The following is a 27,817-nucleotide window of genomic DNA, read 5'->3' on the forward strand; positions in this document are numbered from 1 at the left end:
TTTCACAATACTGCAGACTAACCAGTAATTCCTCATTTAATATTCGTGAATTTGACTTTTTTTATTAAGTGTAGCACTGTGTGTGTGTAAGGGTATTGGCCTTGTAAAAGGTTTGTCTGAAAATAACTATGTTGTTCAGAGAAAACTGAGTGGGCAGTTGGGTTAGGAGCAAGGCTCCAGGCTGCTGCCCACTGGGGTTGGTTCTCAGTTAATATCCATCTCCTTTAGTTTATTTATTAATACATGTAACTTGATCCTGAAAGCTGACTATGGTTCCTCAATTGAACGGCAGACAACACATTTTGCACTTGACCTTACTGAATTTCATCCTGTTTATTTCAGATGATTTCCCCCAATTTATCAGGGGATCCTACTCCTTTCTTTTAAACCGGTGGCTCAACCTTTTTTTAGTATAATATGAAGGGCCCCTCCCCCAAATATTCTGGAGTGAAGTGACACCCTGGTTGAGAACCACTCAACCTAGAATGGAGCTCCGTGGCTCCCAGCCAGCGGCGAGGACATGGGCAGATAAGTGCAGGCTCGTTCCTTGCCTGGCTGTGCCCCTACCCCCACTTCCTAGCCCCTCAGCAGGGATTTTTTCTTAGTAGTTTTTTAAAATGCATGCTGCTCCGTGGGCAACATTTATGGAGACGGCCTTGAGTCTAGACAGGTTGAGCACCCCTGACGTGAGGGCCCGATCCCACCCTGCGCTCCCGGATTGGGGCTGCAGGGTCTCACCCGGTCCCTGCGCACTGGGAGTGGGGCCTGGGCCCTCTGCCCGTGCTGAGAGCGGGGTGGGGCCAGACGCGGCCTAGGGCAGCCGGCCCCGAGCACCGTCCGGTTGTCCTCGAGCGCTGGGAAACCAGACACCTTGGCGCTGGAGAAGGGAGAAGAGCAGGGGCGCAGCGCGTCGGACTTCGTACCGCTGCCGGACGAGACACCCAGCCTGCTCGCCCCACGCGTGCCCGCGCACGACAGACGGAAGCGCCCAAGCCCCGCCCCGCCCGCCCCGCCCCGCGCCGTGCGCGCTGACGTCAGGCCCCTGCTCGGAGGCGAGGAGACCCCGCAGAGCTGCCAACGCCCGGTGAGGACGAGGTGGGTGAGTGCGGCGGGGTTGGGGCCGGGGCCGGGGCTGTGGCTGTGGCCCGCGGCCCGCCCGCCCGCCCGCGGGGGGCCGAGCCCGGGCCGGGGAGCCCCTCCGCCGCGGGGCGCTGCTGGGGCGGCGGCCGCTGCTTCCCTGGTGCCACTTCCTGCTGCAGCCGCAGACATCTTGCTGGGGGCCCGGCGCGGCCGCGCTGCCAGGCCCGGCGGCTGCGCTCCCCCACCCCCGGCCGGGCCCCGCCCCACACTCCCCCGGCCCCTCCGTGCCGCGAGCGCTCCGAGCCCCGCGCTGACACGTCTTCACGGCCACCCCCGGCTCGTCTGTGAGCCCCCTTCCGCCCCCCCGCCCCAGCCCAGACGTTGCTGTTTAACGGGAGCCCGCGCTGCGCGCCTCGGCTGCAGCCACCCGGCCCCTCAGCCGCCTCGCTGTCAGCCTGGAGTGGCCCCGGTCCCTCGGCTCGGCCCGTCCCCGTGCAGCACACGGGCTGCTGCGAGCGTTCCCCTCCCCAAGCGCCGCGCTTTCGGGGCGCACTTCAGGGGCCCGAGGTCGCAAGCGCAGTCCGGCATGTGCCCACGCCTGTGCTCTGAACTCATAGCTTAATTTTTTAATTCTCTGCACCATTTCCACAGTCGCGATGGGACTAGGCATGGTTCGGGGTTACTTTGAGGACAGGGTGGCAGATGACGCGAGTCCCTCTTGCACCTTTCGGGTGTCGGGTGTTTTGCGAGCAGCGAACAAAAACGCCGGCGGTACGAGCTGTCTCCCCTTTCATATCGAAAGGGCACATTTAGCAACTCGGACGATGCCTGCATCTTGTGCGCTGACTAACTTGGTGTTGATAGCCCCAGCCGTGGGAAGGACAGCATAGACGAGACTCGCCAGTGTTGGAGAAGGTCTGGCTTATGAAACCTTCCCGGTCCGATACTGACAAGATGGTGGGAGACGTCTTGCTATGTTAGAAATGTAGACAGCGAGGGTGGAAGGGACCTCAGGAGGTCACATCTAGTCCAGCCCCTGCTCCAAGCAGGACCAGCCCCAACTACATCATCCCAGACAAGGCTTTGTCAAGCCAGGTCTTAAAAACCTGAAAGGATGGAGACTCCACCACCTCTGTGGGCAGCCTGGCCCTGTGCTTCATTATCTTGTCTCTGTTGGCATGAAGGCCAACTGGGAATCGGAGGCAGAGAGAAGCATCACAGGAAGTTCTGTTGGTTGACAGCCGTGCGGTCAGGAGAGGTTCAGCCCCTTAGTCCCAGGCTTGTCTATAGACATGGCTTGCTTCAAGCAGAATGAGATGCGCTCTCCGTTTCGCTGCTTGACATGACCTGTGGTACCCGGAATTGAAATGGGGTTTGAGGGTTGGGTCAGTTTCTCATGTGTTTACAGAATGACTTGGGATATTGAACCTTTATTTGGCTATTGTCATCAATACAAGATTAAAGAAAAAAAATCAAGTATTTTAGCAGTAATAACATTTCAGTCTGGGGACTTAAGTAGCTGAAATGGATGGCGCTTGTAAAGTTCCCCATTATCTCTCCTTTAAAAGGGCGGCATGTTCTGAAAGGAAAATTGGCAGGCGAATCAATTTTTTGTGAAAATGATCATGTATGGGTAAGACTATTTTTACTAACAAGCATAGAACTGGTTCTGTCTATCCAAACCAGTCACTTAGTATTTCCAGTATTACCCTTATGTAAAGAGCACCATATGTCCATAAAGCGGGGCGGGCAGTTATTTTGGGCAGAGGGCCGCTTACTGAGTTTCCGCAAGCCATCGAGGGCTGCACGACAGGCAGCCCAGGGCAGATTAATATTAATTTTCTAAATATTTTAGGGGGCCTGCGGGCCAGATAGAATGGCACCCGGCCCCCGGGCTGCATTTTGCCCACTCCTACCATAAGGACTAATTGAACAAAATGGTTGTACCAAAGAGTGGGAAACTTTATGTCAAAATTTTACCAGGTAAGACAGATGTACATATATGTAGTGTCTTTGTATGTGGCTGCTCACGCTTAGGCTGATAATCTTGAGACTAGGTGCACGGCTGATAAACTGAAAAAAAAATGCTATAAAATTATTGCTTGTTCTGGGAAACTAAAATAGGTTTTCATTGCTAATACAGGTTTCCTGCAGTCTTTCCAACATTTCTGAAGTAGAAAATCTAAATTAGGGCTCTAAACTTGAAATAGTTTTGATTTACTGAGCATTGAAATAATTTGCACTGAATATGACTAGCAGGCTACTTTAAAATACTCTCTGTGGTAAAGTAAAGGCGTAGGAGTGGAAGGAGTTCTGACTGAGAGTAGAAGGTTGGGAGGTAAATGAGGAGATGTGCACATGCAATTAATGAATGTTAAAAGTTGGTTAACTGGGGGAGGGGGTTTATTGTTTTGTTATCTCTGCTATAAGAGCAATGGTAAATTGAAAGGGAATGGATTTTAAAGCTAAGAGGGAACTCCTTCCCCTTTCTAATATGAACATGTAAGTGCAGATTTTCATTTCTGAGTATCTTGCTGCTTCCTGTCAGATGTCTAACACTAGGTCATTCTTTTTCAGTTACAGTAGTAAATGCATCACTGGTCTAATTCAGCATGGAAGCTCCTTTGTGTCTGTTAGAAAGCCCTTTCTAGTACCAAAACTGCCCTGCCCACCCCAGCTCCCCGCCCTTTGGGAAAAAAAACAACACCCCCCCCTACCCCCACACTCACCAGCTGCTACAGCTTCTTGGGGCTTGTGGCAGAGCCCCCCATGCAGTGCAGGTGAGTGCAGGCTTTTTTGTTTTTTTCTTCAAAGGGCCGGAGCTGGGGCAGGTGAGGCAGCCATTGAGAGCAGGCAGGGGATGGGATGCCTGTGTGATTCGTTAGCAGCCAAACCTCCGAATCAGATTCAGCAGAATTGATTCGAATCACCAAATCGAATCACTGTCCCCCCGAATCGGCTATATCTGGAGTAAATACTAGCCACTTTGCACAGGCCTATTAGCTTTACAGTCTGGCAAAAATATCATTAGTTATATAGGGTTAAAATTTGGTACAGAATTCTAGGCGACCTGAGTGTTCATGATTCTCCGCTACTTGACTAGACTGGTGTGTGGATAAATGTCTGACATATAATGATGGGCAGGGAGAAGTGAACACTAGTTTAAGGTGTAGAGAGTCTTAGGATTTTGTTTAAACATTCTGTAGTTTATTGAGTTGTGGAATGAAAGAAACAATTCCAAACCTACCTGTGTTCCTTAAATGAATCATTAAACTGGTGTATATAAGCCTTAGGGATGTTAGCAGCACTGGTAGTATTTCATGTTGGGTTTGGACTTCTGCGTTTCTGACTCTTACTAATTCCTTCTTTTAACTGAAGTAATTTAAAACCTCAAATTACTGTTGAATGTGTACTTCCTTAGCCAAATAATCGTGACTGTCTGTCTTCTGGGTGAAAAGAGATGAGTTAAAAATAATTTGGTTATCCCAATCTCTTTCTTTTTTTCCCTTTTAAATTTAGAGCAGGCATGCAGATGTGTTAAATCTGGTATTTCTGGATTTTGGATGTTCTGGTAATATTCACTTTAGGTTATTAAGCTATGCCATTAACAACTGAGCACCTCTTTCTGTCTCTCGCTTTTGCACAGCATCTTCAGTTGGGTAGTGAAAAGACCACAAAACTAATAGCATGTCTTTCTTGAAACATCCATCTGTAGTAGAATAACAGCAGGGGCCCCATCTGAGCCCAGCCCCATTGGGCTAACTGAGGCATAAACGCCAAATTCTTGTCTCTATGAAAGCATACTGTTGTAACTAAATCTAGTAATAGTGGTGTTCATTTATATATTATATAGACAGAATGAGGGATGGGCAAGACCCCTGCCACAGGAAACTTGGAATATAAATGACCACCCCCAAAAATGAGTAGCAAAGTAAGGCAAATGGGGAATCAAAGGCTACACCTTTCCTTTTTTCTGAAGATGTCTTGTACAGTGGTTTATACTCATGAACACAGGGTGTCACAACAAGAAATCTGGAGTGCTAGGATCTCTGTCTCTCTTTCTTCCGGGCTTTTAGGCAGAAGGTAGTGCAAAGTGGTATGTAAGTGGTTCAGAGAAGTACTTTTCATTTCTTCAGGGTGACTTCTGCATACACGTGTTCCTGAGAGATCACTAACCGTGCATGCTTCTCCATGATCATCAGGGTGGTGAATGTCTTCCACCTCATGTTGCACAAAGGAGGTGTGGTTTCCAACTGCTTTACTTCCTTTCTGTGATTAGGCTGTAAGTACAGCAACCTCCCTGCATTTTAAGTCTAGTTTTGGCTAGGCTTCTAACTACCTAAACTATACTTGCAGTCAAAAGCTAGTAACTTAAGAGAATCTGATTTTAGGAAGTCTTATATGCTGCCTTTTTTCTTCCCATTGTGTTTAATGAAACCTCATAAGTCCCTTATCTGACCAGTTGGACAAATATAATTTCTACTGTTTTAAATAAGAATCCTCATTTATTTTCAAAAATACACAACTGTCTTGGAAGGGGTAGAAAATCCACAAGACATATGCACAAAACTCTACTGGGAGTGTGCTCTGGTATGTTACTGTACACAAATGTATATTGACCCAGTACCAGCAAATAGTCCAACAGTATGCCATGGACAAAACTTAATTGTCTGTCTTGGTTACTAACAATCACTGTTAACTCAGGAGTTTACTGACATACATTAGGCTGAGAGACTCATGCAGCCAGTTGGTAACAAACTAGCTTAGGAAACTGTAGTATATTTGGGAATCAGAATTGGTGAACATACTGTTTAATAAGTTGGACATAGTTACTCCTACGCATTCCGTTAACTATTTTTTCCCTAAATGTTGACCAGATTGTAAATTAGTGGAGAGACATTCTTAAAATCCCCTCTCCTTAATATTGCCTTCTCTTGAAAGCACTCAGAGCTGTCTTACATCTACTGTAGACAAGCATTTGAAAAGGACCATGCAAAATAGAAGGTATGTTATTATTACAGACAGTAATTAAGATTGTTCATGTTGACTGACAAACTACTAATACTTTTTTTAAATGTAAGTCGCTTGTAAGTTTAGTGCTTGGTCTCTGTCTAGAAGTCACTCTAATGGGAAAATGATGTTCAAATTTGTTGTAAGGTAGTTTGAATTAGCAGGGCTGAAAATATTCACTAATTTCAAAATACTGATTCTTCATGCAAAACTGTAACAAACCTTAGGTTAGCTGTTCCTGTACTGTCAAATCCACTGGAAGGAGCACAAAGCTCAGCTTATTGTGAGGGGCAACTCTTTTTTGTGATTTGTAAGCAGATCTTGGAGTATTGCTACCTTCTTCAGCCCATCTGAACGTTGGATTAATCGAGGCTGTTTCTCCCCTTACGGCTGCTGTCCCAGAGTGTCACTCCAGTTCCCTTCCCCTCCCCACTCTGATGCTTTACTTCCTGCTCTTTGCCTCTGCCTGATCTATAGTGTGCCATGCACAGAGGCTGCCCATGTCATTTGTGGCATATGTGCTGTAGGCTGACCTCCTCTGTCATAAGGAAACACGTTTTGAGAAGTGACTATATTAATGGATGGTATGATTTCATCTCAGAGCTTTACACGGCACTACCATTTGTTTAAATACCTTTCTCATAAGATTGATAGCAAAGCATCTGAATTGTCAGTGTCATGGCAGAAAAGCTTTCTCTGAGTGATGAGCCATCTCATCCTGCTGTAAAAATGACCAGACTCACAACTGGTCCCCTTCAGTAGATGGTTTTGCTTTCAGCCCTTGGGGACTTTATTCTGGTCCAAGTGATATGCCCCATCTTGGAAGGGGTCAGCCCTTCTGTGATGGTGCCCAGATTCATATTTGGTCTCTGGAGTCAGACACAGGAGAAAGGGTCAGGTGCTTAGCAAAGTGGAGGTGGCAGGCGTTTTTAGAAATTAAGGCTACCTTGTTATTCATACTTAGCAAGAAATCAAAGAGACTCCTTAAGCTTTGAACCAGTCTAAGGGATTCTTTATGCCATCAGTTTGAGAGAGAACTGAACCTGGTCTTGAAAGAATTTCCTCTTACCTCTTGTGTCGCTTTGTTGCTTGGAGTTGGTGTGAGCTACCGGCTTTTCGTCCAAGAGTTTTAACTTGTTACAGGTGTTCTGCAGTCCTAATTGATGTGACCCTTTGCTGTCCTTCGGAATGAGATGCAGGGTTAAACATCATCAGCATCCCTTAGCACAGGTTTAATTGACAGTCTCAGAACTCCTTGCAGGAGATCCGAAGTCCACAGAGGTTGGAGGCCTTGAGAGGTGAAGCCGGTACTTGGGACCGCTTGTGGCCTGCAGGAGGGGAGCAGTACAGCCACTACTCCTGCTACATGTGGGAATATTATTAGTCTCTTACGGTCACTGCCAAGTTGTAGAGAGCAGTAAAAGCATTGACATTTCTACGATCAAGGACTTAAGAAGTGGTCATGTAGTGTAGGTAGACTTAATCCCCTGGTTGAAAGTCTGATGCGTGGCATCCACAACGTCACTCACTATGCAGGCTCTGCGCTTTCTCGGGGCTGGCTGTGACTTCCCCATAGCTCGTGTTGCTGGGAGAAGGCCTTGTTTTAGAGAGACAGTGTTGTATTTATATCAATGTGTGATCCTGATATGCTTCTGAAAAGCATGCATGTTTAGTAGATTCAGCCTTCAGCTGCATATATTTCAAGCTATTGTCAAAGTGCGTAAGGTTAGTGTGAGCAGCACTGGAATATGTAGGATTCTGTTGTGTCCCATGATTCCCTGCATTGTGAGCCCTGTTTGGCCAGTTGCCTAGAGGAGTGAAATGAATGGTCTAATTTGTTTGTGAAATCACTTGTTTTTTTTAAACTACTTTTCAAAAACCGTTTTGCTTTCTTCTGCAGAAGACGAGGTTTTTTTAAATTTATTAAATAGCAAACTCTCAGCAAGCAAGGTGCCTCACTCAGCAAATATTTTCCCTAAGTAATTTGTAACTTCATTATTATACATGTGAAATGAAGTGGTTGATGAAAGTTCTAAGACAAAAAGGTAGCAATTGAAATCTAGTATTTTAAAGAGCTTGATGAAATACGTTCTTAACTGCCTGCTGGTGACTTATCTGTAGCAATCTTTTAACTCAAGCAGTGAAATGGCAGCAGCAGTACTGCATTAAAAGAGGAAGCTGTGATGCAGCTGTCTCTCAACAGGAAATGAAGACAGGATATGTAGTCAAATTTGACAGCTCAGCTTCCTGGCAAAAGATGTGTATGTTTTTAACCTAAAAACAAGACGTTTAAATTTAAACATACGAGTCCGCAAAAAGATGGATTTCAGCCGACTCAAGGAGAGGTGAAGTGGTAGGCGTGGTGCCATGGGAGGACAGGCGGAAGGAAGAAAGTGCCCAGGGAAGCTTCTAAAGAGCACAGGATTGGAAGCCCAGCAAAAAGCTCATCTGACATGATGGAAAGGCAACAAGAGCAGCAAGAGACCAATGTGGCTGCACAAAGAGCTTCTAGGATGCAAGCTACAGAAAGATGGATGACTCACCCAAGAAGCATACCAGCAAATAGCAAGAACTTGCAGAGACAAAATCAGGAAGGCAAAGGTAAAAAGCGGACTTCACCCGGCAAGGCAAGTTAAGGACAACAAGATGCTCTGTAAATATCTTGGCTAGAAAAGAACAACCAAGGAAGCTGTGGGCTCAATATACAGAACATGCAAAGAGAGCAGAGCTGTTCAACAGCTACTATGCCCCAGTCTTCACAGAGTAGGATGCAACCAGACAGCTAAAAGGATTATTTTGTTAGGGAAGGGGACACACTGAGAAATGTGCTAACAGAAGTAGTGGTCAGAGTTTTTGAGGTTTTGAATGAATTTAGGTTTGCAGGGCCTGATGAACTTCATCCTAGGGTACTGAAGGAGTTGGCAGAGGAGGAGATCTGAGCCCTTGGCAATCATATTTTACAAAGTTGTAGCAAAAGAGAAGGCTGGGGAGCTATAGACCAGTTAGCCTCACCTCTCTGCCCAGGTAGTCGCTGGACCATATCCTAAGGAAGTCCCTCTGCAAGCATCTAGAGAAGGAAAGGGTGATCAAAGAGCAGTCAGCACGTGGGACAAATTCGATCGTCTTTGACATGATAACTAGTTGGGTGGATAAAGGGAGTGCTGTGGATATAGTGTATCTGGATTTTGGCAAGGCTTTTGACAAAGTCCCACATGACCATCACTTAAAGAGGAGAAATGTGGGTTAGACAAACTTACTACAAGGAGGATAGACAGGTAGGTAAATAGCCGCAAGCAAAAGATAAAACAACGCAGCTGTATGAGCACTTGTGGCATTTGGGACAGGTCCCAGAGGACTGGAAAAGGGCCAGTGTGGTCCCTATCTTTAATGAGGGGAGGAAGGAGGACCCAGGTAATTATAGGCCTGTTAGCCTCACCTTTATTCTCGGCAGAACCTTAGAAAAAATCGTAAAGGATCACATTTGCAGAGGACCAGTGGGGTAACACAATGATGAGGGGCAACCAGCATGGGTTTATAGCAGGCAGATCCTTCCTGATTAACCTGGTCTCTTTTTATGACCAGGTCACATAGTGCTTAGATGCAGGGGAGGAAGTAGATATTATGTACCTGGATTTTAAAAAGAATTTTGACACTGTCACACCCAATTCAGACGAGTAAACTGAGTAGCTGTGATATGGATTTTTTCATAGTAAGGTGGGTGAAAAACTGGCTTATGGGATGCACCCGGAGAGTGGTGGTGGATGTGGCGGTTTCTCCCTGGAGGCATGTGGGCAGCGGTGTCTCCCAAGGCTCTGTCCTTGGACCAGCACAGTTTAATATCTTCATCAACAATTTGGATGAAGGTGTTGAAAGCACCTTGTCCAAATGTGCAGGTGACACTAAACTATGGGGCATAGTAAGCACACTGGAAGGCAGGGAGTGAATTCAGGCAGATTTGGACAGACTGGGGAAGTGGGCAAATCAGAATAAGATACAGTTCAACAAGGATAAATGCAAGGTGCTGTACCTGGGGAGAGAGACTCTCCAACACACCTACAGATTTGGGGGGGGGGGCATTCTGAGAACCACAATAGTGGAAAGAGATTTTTGGAGTCCTGGTTGATGCCTCATCGCACTGGGGACTCATGTTCATTTTTGCAATAAGCAAGGCTAACTGCACTCTTTCTTGCGTCAGCAGGAGCATCTTGAGCAGGTCTGGGGAAGTGATAATTTCCTTCCATGCGGCATTGGTGAGGCTGCAGGTGGAGCACTGCGTCCAGTTTTGGGCGCGGTGCTTCTAGAGGGATGTGGATAACTTTGAGAGGGTTCTGAGAAGGGCTGCTCATATGGTTGAGGGCCTGCAGGTAAGACCCTAAGAAGACAGACTGAGGGATCTGAATCTCTTCAGCCTCCACAAGAGAAGGCTGAGAGGCAACCTTGTGGCTGCATACAAACTCACTGGGGGGCCAGCAGGGAATAGGGAACACTCTGTTTGCCAGGGCGCCTCGCGGGCTTACCAGAAATAATAGCCACAAACTGAAGGAAACAGATTTAGATTGGACATAAGGAAGAAACTGTTTACGGTAAGGGTTGCTAAAATATGGAATGGGCTCCCAAAGGAGGTGGTGCTTCCCCGTGCCGTGGAGATGGTCAAGAGGAGATTAGACGGGGATCTGTCTGGGGTTACCTAACCCCAGTGTTCTTTCCTGCCTGGAGCAGGGGGTTGGACCTGATGTTCTACCAGGTCATCTAGCTAGCTATCTAGCATTTACGCTAGCAATCTTGATTTTAACAGTCCATAAGCACTTAACGTTAATGTTGGATGAAATCAACATCAGATGGCCATATTAGTGGCTGTGGTTGGAGAAATTAATTTCATTTTTAGAAGTATTAATCGCTTTCTGAGTGGAAAGGAGAGGCAGATTTCAGATAAGACTATTGATTACACTTAGTCTCTTTTTAAAATAGTGATTAAAAATTAAATTACCTCCTTGTTCTTTCATCAGAAGATGATGATGTTGATGTATGGTACAGATTGAAGGACTGAGATTGTGAAGGATTTATGTAGGCATGGTAGATAGAGTAAAGGGCTGCACTTATGTGAAAACATCTGTGTAAATGGCAGTGTCATCAGTACAGGAAATAGCAGATACTGCTTTAGGTGATGGTGGTAAGATACTTTCTCAGTAAGATTTAAAGTTGTTTTAGTTGTTGCTGACCCATGACTGAGGCACAGGAGAAACGACTGCAATAGGTATTGAAGGTACTACTTTTTAACAGCTGTTGAGAATTATTTTTTCTGAAAACTGAGATTTTTCTCCAGCAACTGCTGCAGAAGTATGCAGTTGTTTTCCAAAGCAAAGGGAAAATGGCTTGTTCCACCTTGTTAACAATTATCTTGCTTTGAAATGTTGACCAGAGCATAACATTTCAATGGGTGCCTTTAGCTAGAAATGGTTTGTTTAGACATGCATTCTCTGTTCGTCCTGCTTGGACTTTATACAGAAAAGGGTTTAACTAAAACCCTTCCTGTGCATCTTGAGAATAATTGCTGAATTTTTATAGGGCATAATTTTGAGAAGCAGTTAGTTAAATATATTTTTCAAAAGGTTTACTGTACTTTCAAAAAGTGACTAGTGCCAAGTGCCCCCCATTCCACTGCCCCAGCTTGAACTACAGTTGTGTCCTCATCTATTTACCATAGTGACGTGGAACTGAGAGATGGAGTGACTTGTACTCTGTGATGGAGTTAGAGCTTGGACGTGAGTCTCCAAGTGCTCATCAGTGCTTTGGCAACAAGACACTAGCAATGGCATGTAGGTGGAGTGGCATCCAGGTAATAGTGAAATCAGTGGGAGTTTTAGCACTGACTTCACTGGGGTTAGCCTAGCCCAGAATGCGAGGCTTGTGCCATTTAGACTAAGTGTGTTGAGTCACTGGAATGTATAAAGCCAGTGGCTTCTCGTGAATTTTGTGATCTCTCTGGGGAACATGACTTCTGGGGAATGTAATCCCTAAAGAATTTCAGCTGCACAGTATTTCCCACCGACCCTGGGAAATTCAGGTTGTTACTTAACATTCAAGATGAACTAATCTTAAGTGCAGTTTTTAAAATCTTGTTAGCTCAGTTGGTCGGGCATTAATGTGCATACCATAAAAAAAGCTACATTCATATTCAGAACTCGTGCTTCTATTGTTTGTACACTTCCTTGTCTTAAGTATTTTTCCATTAAGTCTCCTTAGAAAACACACTGAAAGGGTTAAGCAATTCAATGAATGTTTTTATTTTTAATCTAGTACTTACCTTCTTGTACTTGTTTAATACAGGACACCCGGGTACACAGTCATGCAATATTAAGTCGAAAAAACCTTGTCTTTAGCAGTCTGCAAAAAACTGTAACAAAGACTGCAACTGGAATTGGTATCTAGCCCTATACACCAAGTAGTTGTTTTCTTAATAGACATGCTAGGAATTACAGCAGTTAACTTTCTTCTTGCGGATTCTCAGCGGTGCTGCCAAGCTGGGGATAACCTGGATGAGAGAGAGGAGCAGGAGGAAACACAATATGCTTGGATTTATGAGAGTGTTGGGCTTGTCTTTTGGTAGATAAGCTTAACTTGCGGTTTGATCAGTAGCAATTAGATGGTAAAATAAGTAGCTAAACAGTGGATATAAAACTACTTCAGAAAAGAGTAATTGCCTACCTTGCTGAGAGGTGATTTTGTTTAACTATGGAAGGCCAAGTGCTCTAAGCCTTTTGAATATTGTGGGATATACATCGAATGAATAAATCTTACTAACAGTACACTTCAGTTAAATTGCCTCAACTTTGACCTGGAGTGAAGGGAGAGTTGAAGTTGGAACATTTCTGACACATTTACACCTGCAGGATTCTGTAGCAATACAACATTTGCACTGTAACAGTGTCCTTTGATAAGAATACAGTTGTTATCTGTCTATACCAGGGGTTCCCAGAGCTTTGGCCCTGAAGGTCCATTTCAGAGGGACCTGCACTTTGGGAGCCCTGGTCTATGCTGTTTGCTTGTTTTTCTTCTGATCGGATTGAGGCGTGCATGAAGTTTGAAGAATAAATTGGTTATCTTGACTGCTAGAAGGCTATAGCATTTGAAGCTAGTTATGTTTTAATTAAAATTGGGGTAACAATTATACTTAATGCTTTCCAGTAAGAAAGTAAGCAATCTCTTTTTTGTTGTTGTTGTTGTACTCCCTTAGGTTCTTATTGGCCTGGATAGACTAACCAACTCCAGCTATGCAGACAATTAAGTGTGTGGTCGTGGGTGATGGTGCTGTTGGTAAAACATGTCTCTTAATTTCTTATACAACAAACAAATTCCCATCGGAATATGTACCAACGGTGAGTATAAAGGGCTCTTTCTAATTGTGTTTTGGGTATGGGGAAGGAAAAATTCTGGGTAGTTAGCTTGATCATCTACCTTTTATTTTGTGTCCTGCCAAACCTTTTATGAGTAGCTTCTTTTTCCTTCCATTTCTGCTTGAGACTAGTATCTGCCATCTCCTGGAAAACTTGAACAAACTTAGCTTAGGGTGTATTTTGCTCTTACTCTTTCTGTGCGTTTCTGAGAGAGACCCTTTTGATAACTTGTCTGTTTCTGTTGGCTGGCCATCTCTCCAAACCTGAGCATCTGTTGACAGCCAGTTGGGTTATGTGAGTAAGACTCCAAACTGTTTCCCCTTTTTTAAGTGGGAATGAGCAGCAGGAACCTATGGGCTGAAAACATGATGGTTTAAAAGTTGTCCCTTCCCATTCCCAGATTGGAGTGTTCTTGAAATGGTGCCTTTGGGAATGCTGCCCACCCAGATCTTCCTGGACAGCTGTCAGTGGACAGACTAGAGCGTCAGCTGCTCTTCTAACAGACCATGTTCTAAGCTTGACTAGTTTGGTCTATACACTGTTGTGTCTCTGCATTACCAGTATAGGGTTTAGGTTTTAGAGCCTTAGGGCTTGTTCATAAAGGGCCAGTCACAGAAGTGAAACGGAAGATATTTTTTTGAAGCCGCACAGTAGTAGCATAACAAGCTGAGCTGGTACCTGGGGCAAATCCTGTGAGGGGTGGGGAGGGTAAGTCATCTTGCCTAGGTGGGAACTCTAAGGAATATGGGATGAGCCACTGCTGTGGTGTGTGCTCTGTCTGCCTCAGCTCTGTTATTCTTAAAGTAACAGCAGCTGGAAAGTGTTTTGGAGTTCCTGGCATAGCAATTCTTTGGGGGCACAGACTCTGTAGGGGTGGGGGTGATTGTGGCACCCCTCCTACCTTGGCACTTGAGGTGAGTGCCCCTCTTGCCCACCCTTAGTTACAGTACTGCCTCAGAGGTACCTGCCCTGGCACCTCTTCAGTTTTATTCACTGTGTCTCAAGCTGGAGAAAATTCAAAGAGAACATAAGCTTCTGAAGGTGTACTGAGCAGTAAAAAAGACAGGCACCCTAAGCTAAGGTTTATAACACCTTAAATGTCAGCAAGTTGCACTGGGAATCTTGTTCACCAGCCTCTTCTCCTTCTTGTGCCTTTTTTACATTGCATACATATAAGACCTGCATTTAGAACGGTATCCGATAACTAAATTCATCTGTCAAAATAACAGCAAGAGGCACTAAAATTGAAGTTTCCCAATTAGCACTGTCAACTGAAGCCCAATTTCAAAACAGGACTCTTACTTGAAGGAGTGAGAGACTGGTTCCAAGGTGAACTGTAGCATCTAGAGCAGATGCAGGCAAACTGGAAAAGAATGGAAGGTTAAACTGAACTGGACTGAGCTTCAAAGCTATCTCCATTTTATTAATCTCAAGACCTGCTATTTGATGAGAGATTTTTCAGGACTATTAAATTTGTGACACAGTCCTGCTAATACCCCACCTTTCTGTAGTAATTTTTTTGTATTCTATTTTTGGATGGGGGTGTGCATTCACTGCATCTTCTTTGCGTACCATGCGCCCCTGAATAAGACTCACTTTGTTTCAGGAAGGCAGAATGAAGGAATAAAGATTTTCCACCCTTCTCCCCGCACCGAGTCACAGCTCAATCCTGACCAGAGCTCTTCAGGCAAAAGCTGCAGTTTTAACCCTCTCACAGCTGCCAGTCTCTCCCTTCTGTAAACCCCTGGCTCATCTGAGCAAGGATCAGTGTGGTACTTGTTTCACAGTTTGGCTCTGCTGCTATTAAGCTGGTGAAAACCTGTATTCTTTCTGATGAAGGATGTGGGTTGTTTTTGTTTTTTTTTTGAAAGGCAGTTCTGGACTTTGAGAGTCTTCCTATGGATAATAGATTTTGACATAATAAAAGTTTTCCTTAAAGAACAAACAGTATTGGACAGCTCATTTCTTGGTTTGGCTTCATTCCTACACATGCCTGAAAACCCTTTCTTGAGCACAATGTCACTTCAATGCTCTGTATCATTGAACTGAACCTTAAATAAACTGTGTACACTTCCACCTATCCTACACGGACGTTAAAATAGCTCAGGTGGTAGCAGTCCAGGAACAATTTAAGAAATTACCTTCACTTCCCTAACTCTGTCTACAGGAAATCCTAGATGCTCTGAAGGGATGAAGCCCACAGTCTCTGGAACATGTAGGGAGGCACGCTACACTGCACTGTTCTGGAAGACCCAGTGTTCATTTAGACTCTCAAATCCTCTCTCCCTTCCCCTTGCCCCCCTGTTGTTCTAGAGATTGGCACACAGAGAAGTGTAGATAATGGTAAATAACAAATTTAATTTTGAAGGAAGCTAAAAGTTCTTAACTTTTTTCCTTTCAGGTCAAATGAAACGTTTTAATTTTGAGATGAGATTTGAAATGTGTGGGGTGTCTTTCGCTCACTTGTCTGTCTTAAGGGTTATTTTTGCTGCCCTCTTACACCTGCCCCTTGCCTTTAAGTGAAATCAGGTTCTCTATTCTCATTTGATTTCCAGATCTGTAATGGCAACCAGCCTGGATAAGATCTTGAAAGCCTTACTTCTGAGGCATTACCCAAATTGGAACAAATTTTCAATATAATTTTCAATTATAATTTGTCTTCATATTGGATTCTCTAGAATTCTCCACATTCCATGTGTTGACTAGACTATTGCAGGCTTCGGGGACCTTTGTGTAAACAGGTATCTGGAAAGTATGCCACTAGCCTGCTTTAATAATCCTGGCACGAATTGAGGGGGTCTGACAAAGTAAGTAGGATGATCAGTGTTGGACAGAAATGACTTCCCCTTGCTCTGAAAACTAATTTAAATGTTTTGCCCCCCTTCTCCTTTAGGTGTTTGATAACTATGCTGTTACAGTGATGATTGGTGGGGAGCCATACACCCTAGGCCTGTTTGATACAGCAGGTGAGAAGGTTCATCTTTCAGTAATCGCACCGAATTACAACATTCAGTTATGTGAATTTGGGCTACTAGTTACACAAGCTGTGTGTTGGTCAGTTCCTTGTAGAGGGAAAAATGTAATAGTGCTCATAATACAGTTGTCAGTGACATTACTTTGTTTAGTAACTGCTTTCCCAGCCTTTTTTGAAGTGGTCTTCAGAAGTTTCCCTTTTCTTCCCCATTAACCACCCCCTGGCCCCACCGCCACACATTTGCACCTGCATGCATGTGTGGCCCCCCACACACACACAGGGCAGGGGGCTGTATTCTCTCGGGTGGATGTTTGACGAGGTTCTAAACGGTGTCTAGACTGTTCACCAAACGAATGCCAAATGCTTTTTGTCCTTGCTTTTTGGTGGCTCTCTGGGGACTTGCCTAGACTAAGTGGGAGTAGGGGAGTGGGTCTTATTTGTATATAAGAATGGAATTTGGTCACTAAAAAAAAAATCAGTCTTTTTTTTTTTTAAGTCCCATCTACATACTCTTAAAACAGGTTTTTTTTTAAAGAAGATACTAGTCTTATGATCTCACTTTAGGTTAGGCAAATCTTGGGAGGACTAGAGGGAAGTTATTCTGGTTTGTAAATAGATATTGAGCTGCTAGGAGTTACTAAGTTTTAAATCAACAGTTTAGCCAGTGAAACCCAAAACAAATTTCAGATCACAATCGTAGGTTGATCCAGGATTTTGAACAGGAGCTGCTGGGATAGCAGTAGTGGTGGGAGGCTCTCCCTCCCTGTGCTGGCTCCTAGGCTAACAGGGAACATCAGGAAGAATTGGGCAGGGAGGGGGAACCTGCCTGCCACTGTCCATGACTGAGCCTGGCTCCCCTGCACAGCCAGTCCCCATAGTCCCATCTGGAGTGTGGCAGGAGTGGCTCTGGGGCTCCATGCACCCGAGTCGGATGAGGACAGCAGCAATGGCGGGCAGGTTTCCTGCATCAAGGGGTGGGTGGGGGGAGGTGGTAGGGGGAAAACAGGACAGGAGGGGATGTGCCACTGAGCTTGGAGGGGCGAAGGAGGGATTCAGAGCAGTGGGGACTCTCCTAAGTTACTGCACCACTAGCAACTCTGGAGGAGAAATGAGTTCTCTATGCATTTCGGTTGGTTTAAGGGAAAGGCATGTTGCAGTCTGTTAATGCTACAAACATTTTAAGATTAATCTGTGGATATCTTGAGGGTTGCGTAATGTGATAGACTTGGAGTTGTTGAAATTGGTATAGAAAATACTTCCTCTGAGACTTTAAATAGTTTTGTTTTAAAAACTTTGATGTCCTTGTTTGAACTCCTACATGTTTCAGTTCTCAGTAGGCCTTTGGAGACCCCTCTCTTTTTTTGCCATTAAGTATAGTTCCATGTTGGTTGACTGATGAATATATTTGCTGTTTAGGGATAACCAGGTGCTTTCATCTACTTCAGAATCTGTGAATGCAGTAACTTTTCAGACTAAATAAGTTCTTTAAGTCTTCTACTTGCATATTTAAAAAAAATTCTTAAAACGTCAGACATGTAAGCTTGCCTTCTAGGAGTCAGAATATTTTTGCAGTGATAGATCCTGACTTTCAATGGCCCTTCATCTCATTAAGTCAGTACACACTAGTCAATACAATCGCACAGTCAGCACCTATCACTTGTGCAGGAATAATTACAGGCTTTGGCTAATTCTAGGCTGACATCTGTAATGGTTTATTTAGAACTAGACAGTTTCCTCTTATGGGAGGGAGTTCATCCATAATAGTAGGAAGCAGAATTAGGAGAAACCCACTCCTGTTGTCAACTGTGACCATCATCCAAGCAAGCACTGCTTATATTGTGACTTCTAGCAAAGTGTGATGGAAAATATTTGACATGAAGATTTCCCTCCGCTTGTTAGGCTGTGATAAGTAGCTCTATCATTAGAGATGCTGTAGGCCTTGCCCCTGCCGTGCCAACCAACAGGAGCTTTTTGTGAGAGTAAGTCTCTTGAACTTATAAGATGAGATCTTTGAATTGGCTACCTGTGAATAAAGCAGTTGACTTGTAAGTGCTCCTTGACTGTCAAGGGTTGCTTATAAAAATAAAAGTAAAGAATGAAGTTGGAGGAAGCATCCAGCTTCTGCGTTTACAGGCCCTGTGGTCACAGTCTACCATGATTGCCCTGCAGCAAGGGGACCACAGTCATGAAAGAGAGAATCTTGCATGCTTTCGTTGGAGTACTCTTTACCCCAGTCCTTCTTTGCGCTTCTTTTAGGTGGTGCTGTCATAGGATATATAGATCCAGTAAAGGGATTCCTAACTACTCCTCCCATAGTCTCTGTTACAGTATTCTCCTCTTGCATAGTCTTTCCATTTTCTAATTATAAAGATACTCATTCTGTATCTTATGACAAGTGCAGCTTTAAGACATTCATGGTATGAGTACTCTTCACGCTGCTTTTTTCAGTCTCTCTTTTAGACTGCCCTGGATGTTAGAAGTGTGCATTAGTCACAGGGATTTTTTGCTAAATGTTTGCCAGGATGCTATTGCCTGTTACCAAAAAAAAAATAATAATCTTGTGTTGTTCCAGTTAGGCAATTCTGATAAAGTGAAATGTTATGAGGCCATTTATTATTGAAACTTTTGTGGATAGTATGTGCAGTGTTGATGATGACGATGGTATTTTATCATCCTGCTCCCCGTGTTCTGCTTGTGTCATTCCAAGGACAAAATTAAGATTGTTTTGCTGACATGCGTTACATGGAATGGGGGCAGACAATTTTTGTTCATCTGTCACATAGTTGAAAGCTAAGTGTATATATGGGGCTTCTTTAACGTTTGCATTTGTGGTGACTGTGTTTGTTTAATTGTTGGTTACTTAGTATGGGGTCTCTCTAGTGGAATACTGACTGGTTATATAATTCCTTACAGATGCAAATAGGGTACATTGTTGTCTGACTGAAAAGCTATCATCCTGGAGCAGCTTTTGAAGGATTCCTCCTCTAACACTGTGCCTGTTCGGGTTTTTTTTTTCCTTTCTAGGACAAGAAGATTATGATAGATTACGACCCCTCAGCTATCCACAGACAGATGTGTTTCTGGTCTGTTTTTCAGTGGTTTCTCCCTCTTCATTTGAAAATGTGAAAGAAAAGGTTAGTCGCACATTTTTGACCCAAATGGGGCTAGTACGCAGCTTTGGCAATAACCGTGAAATCACGTCAAGTATTAATATTATAACCAATATGTTCTTTGTCTCCTTTAGTGGGTACCTGAAATTACTCATCATTGTCCAAAGACTCCTTTCCTGCTTGTTGGGACCCAAATTGATCTCAGAGATGATCCCTCAACGATTGAGAAACTTGCCAAGAACAAGCAGAAGCCTATAACTCCGGAGACTGCTGAAAAGTTGGCCCGGGACCTGAAAGCTGTCAAATATGTGGAGTGTTCTGCACTCACGCAGGTGAGAACTGTCCTCTAAATAGCTTTGCCTGTCTGTGTTTACAACTTTTTTTTCTATTCACAGCCATGGAGAACAGCTAATTATAGAAGAAAGCTCTTCCTTCTTTAACGTGGTGGTATTGACACAATATGACCAGACAGATTTTTCAGAAATGAGGGGTTAGATGTGGCATAAAGGAAAGTGCTAGCACGGGGAGTCAGCCCAGACATATGGTGACTGAGACTGAAGGGGTAGGTGAGGTATTGCCTACTGCTGTTCAGTGTTGGCGGATCTGTAGTTTCATTGCCTAATTAGGAAAAGGAGGATCTGAGCAGTGAGAGAGAATGCAGCTTGCCAGTGGGAAGAGTAGTCAAAGTGGAGGCCTGTTTAAAGGTGAACATATTCCCTTTTAAAAGGGCTAAATTAACACTTTCAAGGACTAGGAACCTTAGTTTGAAAGTCTGCTTCCTTTTCCGTGTATTTTAGGGAGCAGTGTTCCTGCATCTTCCCTTCAGAAGTGTTTAATTATCACAAAATGATAGAATGGCAACTCTTAGGACAAGAATTCTTCATAGCCATGGACACAAAGATTAGCTATTCATATTTGGGGGGGCGAGGGGCTTTCTAAGCTTTTTGGATTCTGCGAAGACTTGCCTACATCTTGCCTGCCTCATATAAACCAGTTCCATAAGCTTAGCTTAGTTGCATCTTGGTGTTTTTGGTGGCAACATTCAGAGTACTTGCATTCACAGTATTGTGATAGAGACCATAGTCCACGGGACTAACCCCTGCTCAGAGGATGACTTAACTGTGCTTCCTGTTGTACCTCTCTCAGCTGGCAATTTGAAAGCTATTCACATTTTAGATGTAATTTTCCTAGGTGATGGTTAGCATTGGGACCAGAACTATGCTGGTTACAGTTACCTAAATCTTGTGGTAAACTAGATTCCACCACGTGCTACCTGGACAGCATACAGGGTGTATTTCTGGCCCTTTTGACCCCTCTACCCCCCCAAAAAATTACTTTTATTTTATCTTGAATAGATGCAGACAAATTTTACATGGCAGTACTGACAATTCCTGGAGTAAGAACATGCACGTTAAAAGCCATTCTCTGTCAGATTTTTTTTTTACGTGTTAAAACAGAGGAGAAACACAATAAATCTTTTTACAGGGGAAGAGGACTTCTTTATTTCTCAGTGTCCTCTCTTTCTTTTGACTACTATTTCTAAAATGTATAGATATGTAAGAAAGCAAGCTAATTACATTGGAGCTTTTTTTCACAGACTCCTTCCAAGATTCTGGTAGGACAGCTCTTCATGCTTTCTGGAGATCCAAAGGCAGTTCTGTATGATAGAGCTGACAGGTGTCTAATCTGGGAGACCAGTAGGTTTGCTGGTAATCCCACCTACCCAGTGAAGTTTAAAAAATTGACTAGTGATAGTCAGTTTTTCTTAGTGACTACAGCTTTAGGCTGGGATTTGAAGGTCTTGGTTTCATTCGGTCTGACATGTCCCTTGAGGGGTGATCTTGGGCAGATTATGTCACCTCTTTGCCTTCATTTTCCCCATCTTGGGATAAGGATGCTGACACCTTTTAATAAAGTGTTTTGAGATATCTAGGTGAAGAAAAGTTTATGTAAGTTTAAGAACTGTATTTTGAGAGAGATTTGGAAACCTCTTCTGTGCCATTTTGCAGCTGAAATATTTGCATACAGTTAGACTCATCAGATGTTAATAAACACTAGTGGCTTTCTGTAGGACTTTGGGGGGGAAAATGGTGTGTCCTAAATGTAGCATAATACCTTCTGTTCACCAAAATCAGTATCTTACTCCAGTTAAACTGTCTTCATAGTCTCTTATGACTATATTCACTTTTTAGACTTCTCCCAATTCTCAAACGGATTCTGGATATTCACCTGAAGTCTGCCCTCTGCCCACTGTTTCTGTTCTTTAGCATCTCTGCGCTCTCTTACTTTCCTGCGTCCTGTTTTGTAGCTGATCTGGCTAAACAGCTGCACAACAAAAGTAGTTGTGTGGGAAGTCTGCAGGGCAGTGCCTGAGTTCCTAGTGAGTTTCCACCAGCGGAGTTAATGTGCATATTCTAAATACACAAGGAACTTGACTTTCCTAGGAAGGATGAAGGGCTTTTTCCCTTTAAAGGAAATTCACTGAAGCTTGAGTCAGGAGAAACTTGGAGACTTGGGATGTAGGCAGATGTAACAACTGATACAGTATTACCTGTTTCAACAGGGTGTTTCTGTAACAAGCAGTGTAACTTTAACTTTGTTACACTGTAAGTTTACAGTGATTTAGCTAAGTTGAATCACTACAGAAGCATGCGGATGTTACATGGTAACAGCTGCCCCATCCTTGTTAGAGCAGGTGAAAGGTATGCTTGTCCAGAGCCTTTCTTTAGTTCCCTGCTGCAGTGGATTACACGTGTAAAGTGCTTCTCCAGAGCTCTTGTCTCTCCAGCATGTTGGCCTTTATTGGTGGCTAATGCTTTCATGCGTGGCCCTGGTGCTTTCATGTGACAGATGACCACAATGTGCATAGCTGATAGTCTTCTGTTGCGGGGTAGAAAATTTCCTTGTGTCCAGGGAAAAAATGTTCCTATTAAAATTTTTGAATGAACTATAGGCAGGTAAGTTCTGGGACTTGCATGAGGAATAAGACATGCCCCGTCTTTATGCCCCCCCTTCATATTTGCTGGATGATTCAGTGGCAGGAAGTCATGTAGTTTTTGACCAGCCCACTTTCCCTCCCTCTGGAGATGGGCAGCTTTGTTTGTTTAAAGCACCGGATTAAAGTAAGACTGTTTCTGGTTCTGGCATAGAATCCCTTTGGTGGCTCGGTGTCCCAGCCTGTCAGGGTAGTGGTGGGAACCGCTGGATAATACCGACCTGCATCATGCGAGGATTGAGAGTTGCTTGGATGCTGCTGTAATGAAAGTTGTGGAAAAGCTTGGGGGGCAGGGGAGAAGGTGACTAAAGAGTTAGTGATTGTGAAGAAGCAGGTGGCCTCTTACTTTTTGATGCGGATGCTGCCTTTATCACTTTTTTAGTTGGACTTTAAGCTGGCCTAGACTCACGGAGTACTCGGGGCTCTAGTTACTTAAGATAGCGGAGAGTTGAATGCTGTTTATAACTAGTCTCTTTTCTCTGCTTGTTAAGTTAGACTTCATCATAATTAGCTGACAGTTTTGATGAAACCAGATTTGGAAAGTATTCATGTATATGAATGGGGTGAAAATGGCCTGACAGGGTATCTAGTTTAGCCAGCCAGAGTAGATGGTTAGAGGGACAAAGCTGAACATTTTTTGAACCAAGATTTCACACTGCTCGCTTTTGTTCGTGAACTACCTTTTCAGTCTGTCAGACATCTCTGGCACAATCTATTTCATAATAGGACTGTAGTGTGCAGTCTTAGTCTCTTGTCTTCTCTTCTTTTTGCCTTCTCTGGTGCTTCTTAAAAATCTTTTTGAAGGTCCCCTGAACTAAAAGTATAACTCTTCAGTAAAACAGAGAAATGCTGATGGATGAACCAAGCAAACTGAAAATATCTTTGCCTATAGTATTTCAGTTGTAATAACTTTAGATTTAGCTTGTAACTTTTAGATTTACAGATTTTCAGGTAGAGATGGGTTTTTCAATCTCTTCATGATTCATGCACACTTTTTTAATAAAAGCATATTGAATTCTGGTCTCAGAGATTGCTTTCCAGCAGAGTGCTTTTTCCCAATCCAACCAGGAAGGGAGAAATGTTTTCTATCTTGGGTGACACAATTTCTTCCTATAAGCAGTGGTGGTCACTGTGGAATGAGTATTTAACTTTTTATTTCCCTCTTCTATTTAAACTAGTTCCTCTGAATTTTCTGAAGGCCTCACATTTTCTGAAGGTCACAGTAGATTTAGGCGAGTCCAGTTAGCATACGCTGAGCCAGGTTCCACTGCTGGCACCCACAAGTAACTTGCTAAACTTGTATGCGAATGGTAATGTATTATAGAGTCCCTGTTCTTAGGTCAGACGCGATGCATGCTTTGTGCTCTGGTGTAACCCCTGCAAACTTAGCCTGTGACTGCTTGCTTTGGTGTTGGGTCCCACAGTGTCATAAAAGCATTCTAATTCTAACGTCCTTTTTCTGTCTTCCTGTAAGCTGAGTGGTTACACTTGCTTTAGTAATGAGACTGAATAACTGAAAGATGCCACTTCCACAGCAGGCTCTGTATGCATTGTGTTAATAGCACTGGTAAGGCATTGCCTCTCTTCTTAAAGACTGGATGTTTATATTGGAAGACAGTGGTTTATGAGGGAGAAGTACTGCTTCCAGTTCTGTTTTTAATATGCCCAGCAGTCTGGAGATCTCAGTTATTCAGGGGCTGAATTCACAGAGCAATTCAGTAGTTCTGAACTGGCATTTAAATTGCTTTGGCAGTGAGCAGGGACCACTAGCATGAACACAGTTCCATTTATCTGAAGTGTTCATGTATCCAGTATGAAACTGGAAACATGTACCTGATGGTTCATTATGTTGACATGGGATAAACCCATGCCTTTGCCCATTTTTCACATATAAGCATGTTGGAAATGTTCACTCTAATAGTTCAGATAAGTGGAAATGAAATTCTCTCTTAACAGCATTCTCACTGACTCCTGCTCTGTTTGTCGTTTTGCTTTCCTGGATGTACGTCTAACTGGTTGGACTTCTGTACTTTCCTGTGTCTCGCTAACCTGGTCTCCTGACTCTCTGGATCTTGGAGACCATAATTTTCACCACTTTTAATAACAGAACAAACTTGCTTGTTACATTTGTGAATTTAGCCCGATTTTTTTTTTTTTTTTTTTTTTTTTTTATCCTGAATGCTCTTTATATCTGCTTGTTTCTCTCTAATCCTCTAACCTGGCTGCTATTTTTTCTCCTCCCCTCTGTCTTGTAGAGAGGTCTGAAGAATGTGTTTGATGAGGCTATCCTAGCTGCCCTCGAGCCTCCGGAAACTCAGCCCAAAAGGAAGTGCTGTATATTCTAAACTGTTTCTCCTTTCCCTCCATGCTGCTGCTTCCTCTGTCCCACTACTGTAGAAACCTGGTTAAAAATGAATAAAACCATCCTGATTTGAAAGCTTCTGTGTCTCTGCTTACCATCTTAGAGCAACCTCTGTATTAGCTTTTGGACTGAAAACGGTATACACAGTTCCTCAGTAAAGCATTTGTGATAACGTGGAACATGAACTGGACTCGCTTAACTCTCTGCTGCTTGGGTTGCCAGATGTGGATAGCTTTACAATTTAGGTTATTGGGGAAAGGGCCTAAATATATAATAAAATAAACCAACAACAACAACAAAAAAAACTACAGCAAAAAACAAAACAAAAAACACCCCGATCATTTGACTTTCCTGAGAGCCAACTGGGAAGAAATAATGCACACTTCTCATTTCTACTTGTGACTATTGTTAACTGTATTTGCATGACAAACGTACATGAAACGGTGACCTGCAAGTAATGCTGTAATGTGAAGGATTTTCTGGTTCTCCTTTGTGCAGTGAGATTTTTGTTGCTTATTGCTTTGGCTGTCTGTGCTGTAGTGGAGTATGTCAATCCTCGGGGGAAGGAAATATCAGTGTACCTGCTACTGCTTCGAAAATATGTTAAATTCCTGCTTTTACCAACACTACTAGACTTCTTTTGTTTTTAATAATAGATTCTTAAAAGCTTGTCAATGTAAGATGTAAAGCTGCTTCTTACTTTCATGCTTCTGACTTTTGTCATAAGGGGAAAAACTTCAATTGTAGTTTACCTTTAACTTTTGAAATTAAAAATTGGAGTTGTTTGTATAAATGACTGATGAGGCTTTATTCCTGTTTGCACTTGCTGGCTTCAGTTTAACATTTATACAGTATACAGTATCCCATTTTGTAATTCTCTCATTTTGAAGTCTTTGACTGATACCATGCACAGCTTCTGAATTCGACTTGTCTGCTTCTAAGCATTTAATGTGGGGGCAGGAGCTTGATCACAACATAGCAGACTGCAGTTCATCTTTGCATGCTTGCCTCCTATCTATTATCTAAAACACGGGTGTCACTGCACCATGTTCAGGAATCATTACTCCAAGTATGTTCAGATCCAGCTGCTTCATTTGAATGAATGCAGTACCTTCTGCTTTGTCATTAGCATGTGAAATGTGTTACCAGCAAACTAATCCAAAAAATCAGTATTTGTTTTGCTTCTTGTCAAATGTTGGTCTGCAGAGAGAAATTTTCAGAGGATTACTACATTGCTCTGAATATCAAATACTCAGATAAAGGACTGCTAGCCATAGCGACGCAACTTGGACAAGGCATAGTTAAGCAAAATAGGTTCCTGGAAATTCTAGATCGCAATACTTTTTTTATCCATCAGTCTTGGGGTTTAATTCTGCCTTTGGTTTTATTTTGGCTTTTGTTTTCATAATCCAGAAAATGAGACCGCCCCTTTTTCTCTTTGCCCCTTTTCAGAAAGGCCTAAAGAATGTATTTGACGAGGCGATATTGGCTGCCCTGGAGCCTCCGGAGCCGAAGAAGAGTCGCAGGTGTGTGCTGCTATGAACATCCCTCCGCAGTCCCTTCTGCAAAGCTGGTGTTTGATGTCATACTAAAAGCAATGTTTAAATCAGACTAAGGATACAAATTTTAAAACATGGTTATTTGGGGGGTTGTTTTTTGCGCAATAATGACAAATGCCCTGCACTCCCATCTCCCCCACACGTTCCCTGTGTGAGATGAGAATGTTAGTGTTCATTCCCAGTGCCCCTTCCAATTCAGTTAAAGACTAGTTAATTTTGAGTAATTATGTATTATCAGAAAACACTGATCAGTACTAGGTCTTTTTGTTTTGTTTACTGTTTCTAATTTTTGTTTAAAGTCCAGGCATGCTTGTGATGACTTGTTCTGTAACAGACTAATTCTGGGCTGTCTTATTGAAGCCTTGTTTTGTCCCTTACGCCAAGTCGGCAAGACTTTTGATTCTTTGAACTTCTGAGGCTGCTCTGTGGCTGGCTGAGCACGGCAGCCTGGGTATGAGCATATTTTGGTCCTCCAAACTGGTTCGGGAAACTAAGAAGTCCCAAGCTGGTGCTTCTCTAAAGAGGGGTGTAGACCACTTATCTGCATCTCCTCTCAAGTTGCCTTGTATCTCTTCCCTCACTCTTCTCTGAGAAGGTCAGAAGTTTCCACCCTGTCCTTTCTAGTTTGTGAAACCTTTGGAATAGATTAACTGCTTCTTTACTTCTGGATGCACCATTAGACTTCAAACCTGGTTTGCCACATGTGGCTCAATCTTCACATATGGGATGTCATCGTGATAAGAAATAATTGTACCTTTTTAAGCATGTCCAGCTGATTTTTTCAGTTGGTTTTTAACAAATGATCTTTTGCCAACCAGTACATTTTAAGAATGAGCTTACAGTTACCAGCATACATGGTGTTGCTGAGACACTTCCATACAGAGCCTCTGAGAGTTGGAGGTGGTGCTGATGGGTGCATACCTTCCAGAATGGTTCAGCATCCTTTTTGGGAGGGGTGGAAAGAGAGACCTTTGGTAGGAAAGAATTGTAGGGGAGGGATCTCTAGTATTTAGTGTGGCACCATAGGGACCAGTTAAGGGAATCCCCTTTACCTGCATTGTGCTTGTAAGTAACCCTGGAGCCTGTAAAGAGTGTTTCAGTCTAATGATCACATGTAGGATCTTTATGTAGACGCCAGTGTTCATAGGGATTTTACCAAAACTATATTTTGGCTTGCAGAAATCAAATTTTTTAATACTCGGGGAATCTTCTCCATCTTCCCCAAACTCCTGATTCTTGTAGACTCACTAGTGTTGAACCAATGCTTTTTCATGTCTAAGTTCTTTGTATATGCATTCTTTTCAGATGTATTAAACATAAAATATCTTCACAA

At 43.4% G+C, this 27,817-nt stretch overlaps 1 protein-coding gene across 4 annotated transcripts; it reads left to right on the top strand.

Annotated features, from left to right (window-relative positions):
• The first annotated feature begins 986 nt into the window (after positions 1-986).
• CDC42 (cell division cycle 42) lies at positions 987-27,817 on the top strand. Of its 4 annotated transcripts, none has more exons than XM_090024761.1 (6): positions 987-1,095; positions 13,325-13,466; positions 16,378-16,450; positions 19,483-19,592; positions 19,703-19,900; positions 24,819-25,708. In XM_090024761.1, the coding sequence occupies exons 2-6, from the start codon at positions 13,362-13,364 to the stop codon at positions 24,906-24,908; spliced, it is 576 nt and encodes a 191-aa protein (XP_089880887.1). In that variant the 5' UTR covers positions 987-1,095; positions 13,325-13,361; the 3' UTR covers positions 24,909-25,708. The 4 variants fall into 4 exon arrangements, with proteins under 4 accessions (XP_089880887.1, XP_089880883.1, XP_089880885.1 ...); XM_090024757.1 differs by lacking the exon at positions 24,819-25,708 and adding an exon at positions 26,378-27,817 and having other exon boundaries at positions 989-1,095; XM_090024759.1 differs by lacking the exon at positions 24,819-25,708 and adding an exon at positions 26,378-27,817 and having other exon boundaries at positions 1,058-1,099.

The sequence above is a fragment of the Crocodylus siamensis genome, chromosome 12, assembly GCF_052110815.1.
Source record: "Crocodylus siamensis isolate JL-2025a chromosome 12, ASM5211081v1, whole genome shotgun sequence".
NCBI lineage: Eukaryota > Metazoa > Chordata > Crocodylia > Crocodylidae > Crocodylus > Crocodylus siamensis.

Coding starts and splice junctions, on each gene's coding strand:
- CDC42 (XM_090024761.1), top strand. CDS start 13,362: ATGCAGACAATTAAGTGTGTGGTCGTGGGTGATGGTGCTGTTGGTAAA. Junction 19,593..19,702: donor TTGAAAATGTGAAAGAAAAG/GTTAGTCGCACA, acceptor TGTCTCCTTTAG/TGGGTACCTGAAATTACTCA. Junction 19,901..24,818: donor AGTGTTCTGCACTCACGCAG/GTGAGAACTGTC, acceptor TCTGTCTTGTAG/AGAGGTCTGAAGAATGTGTT.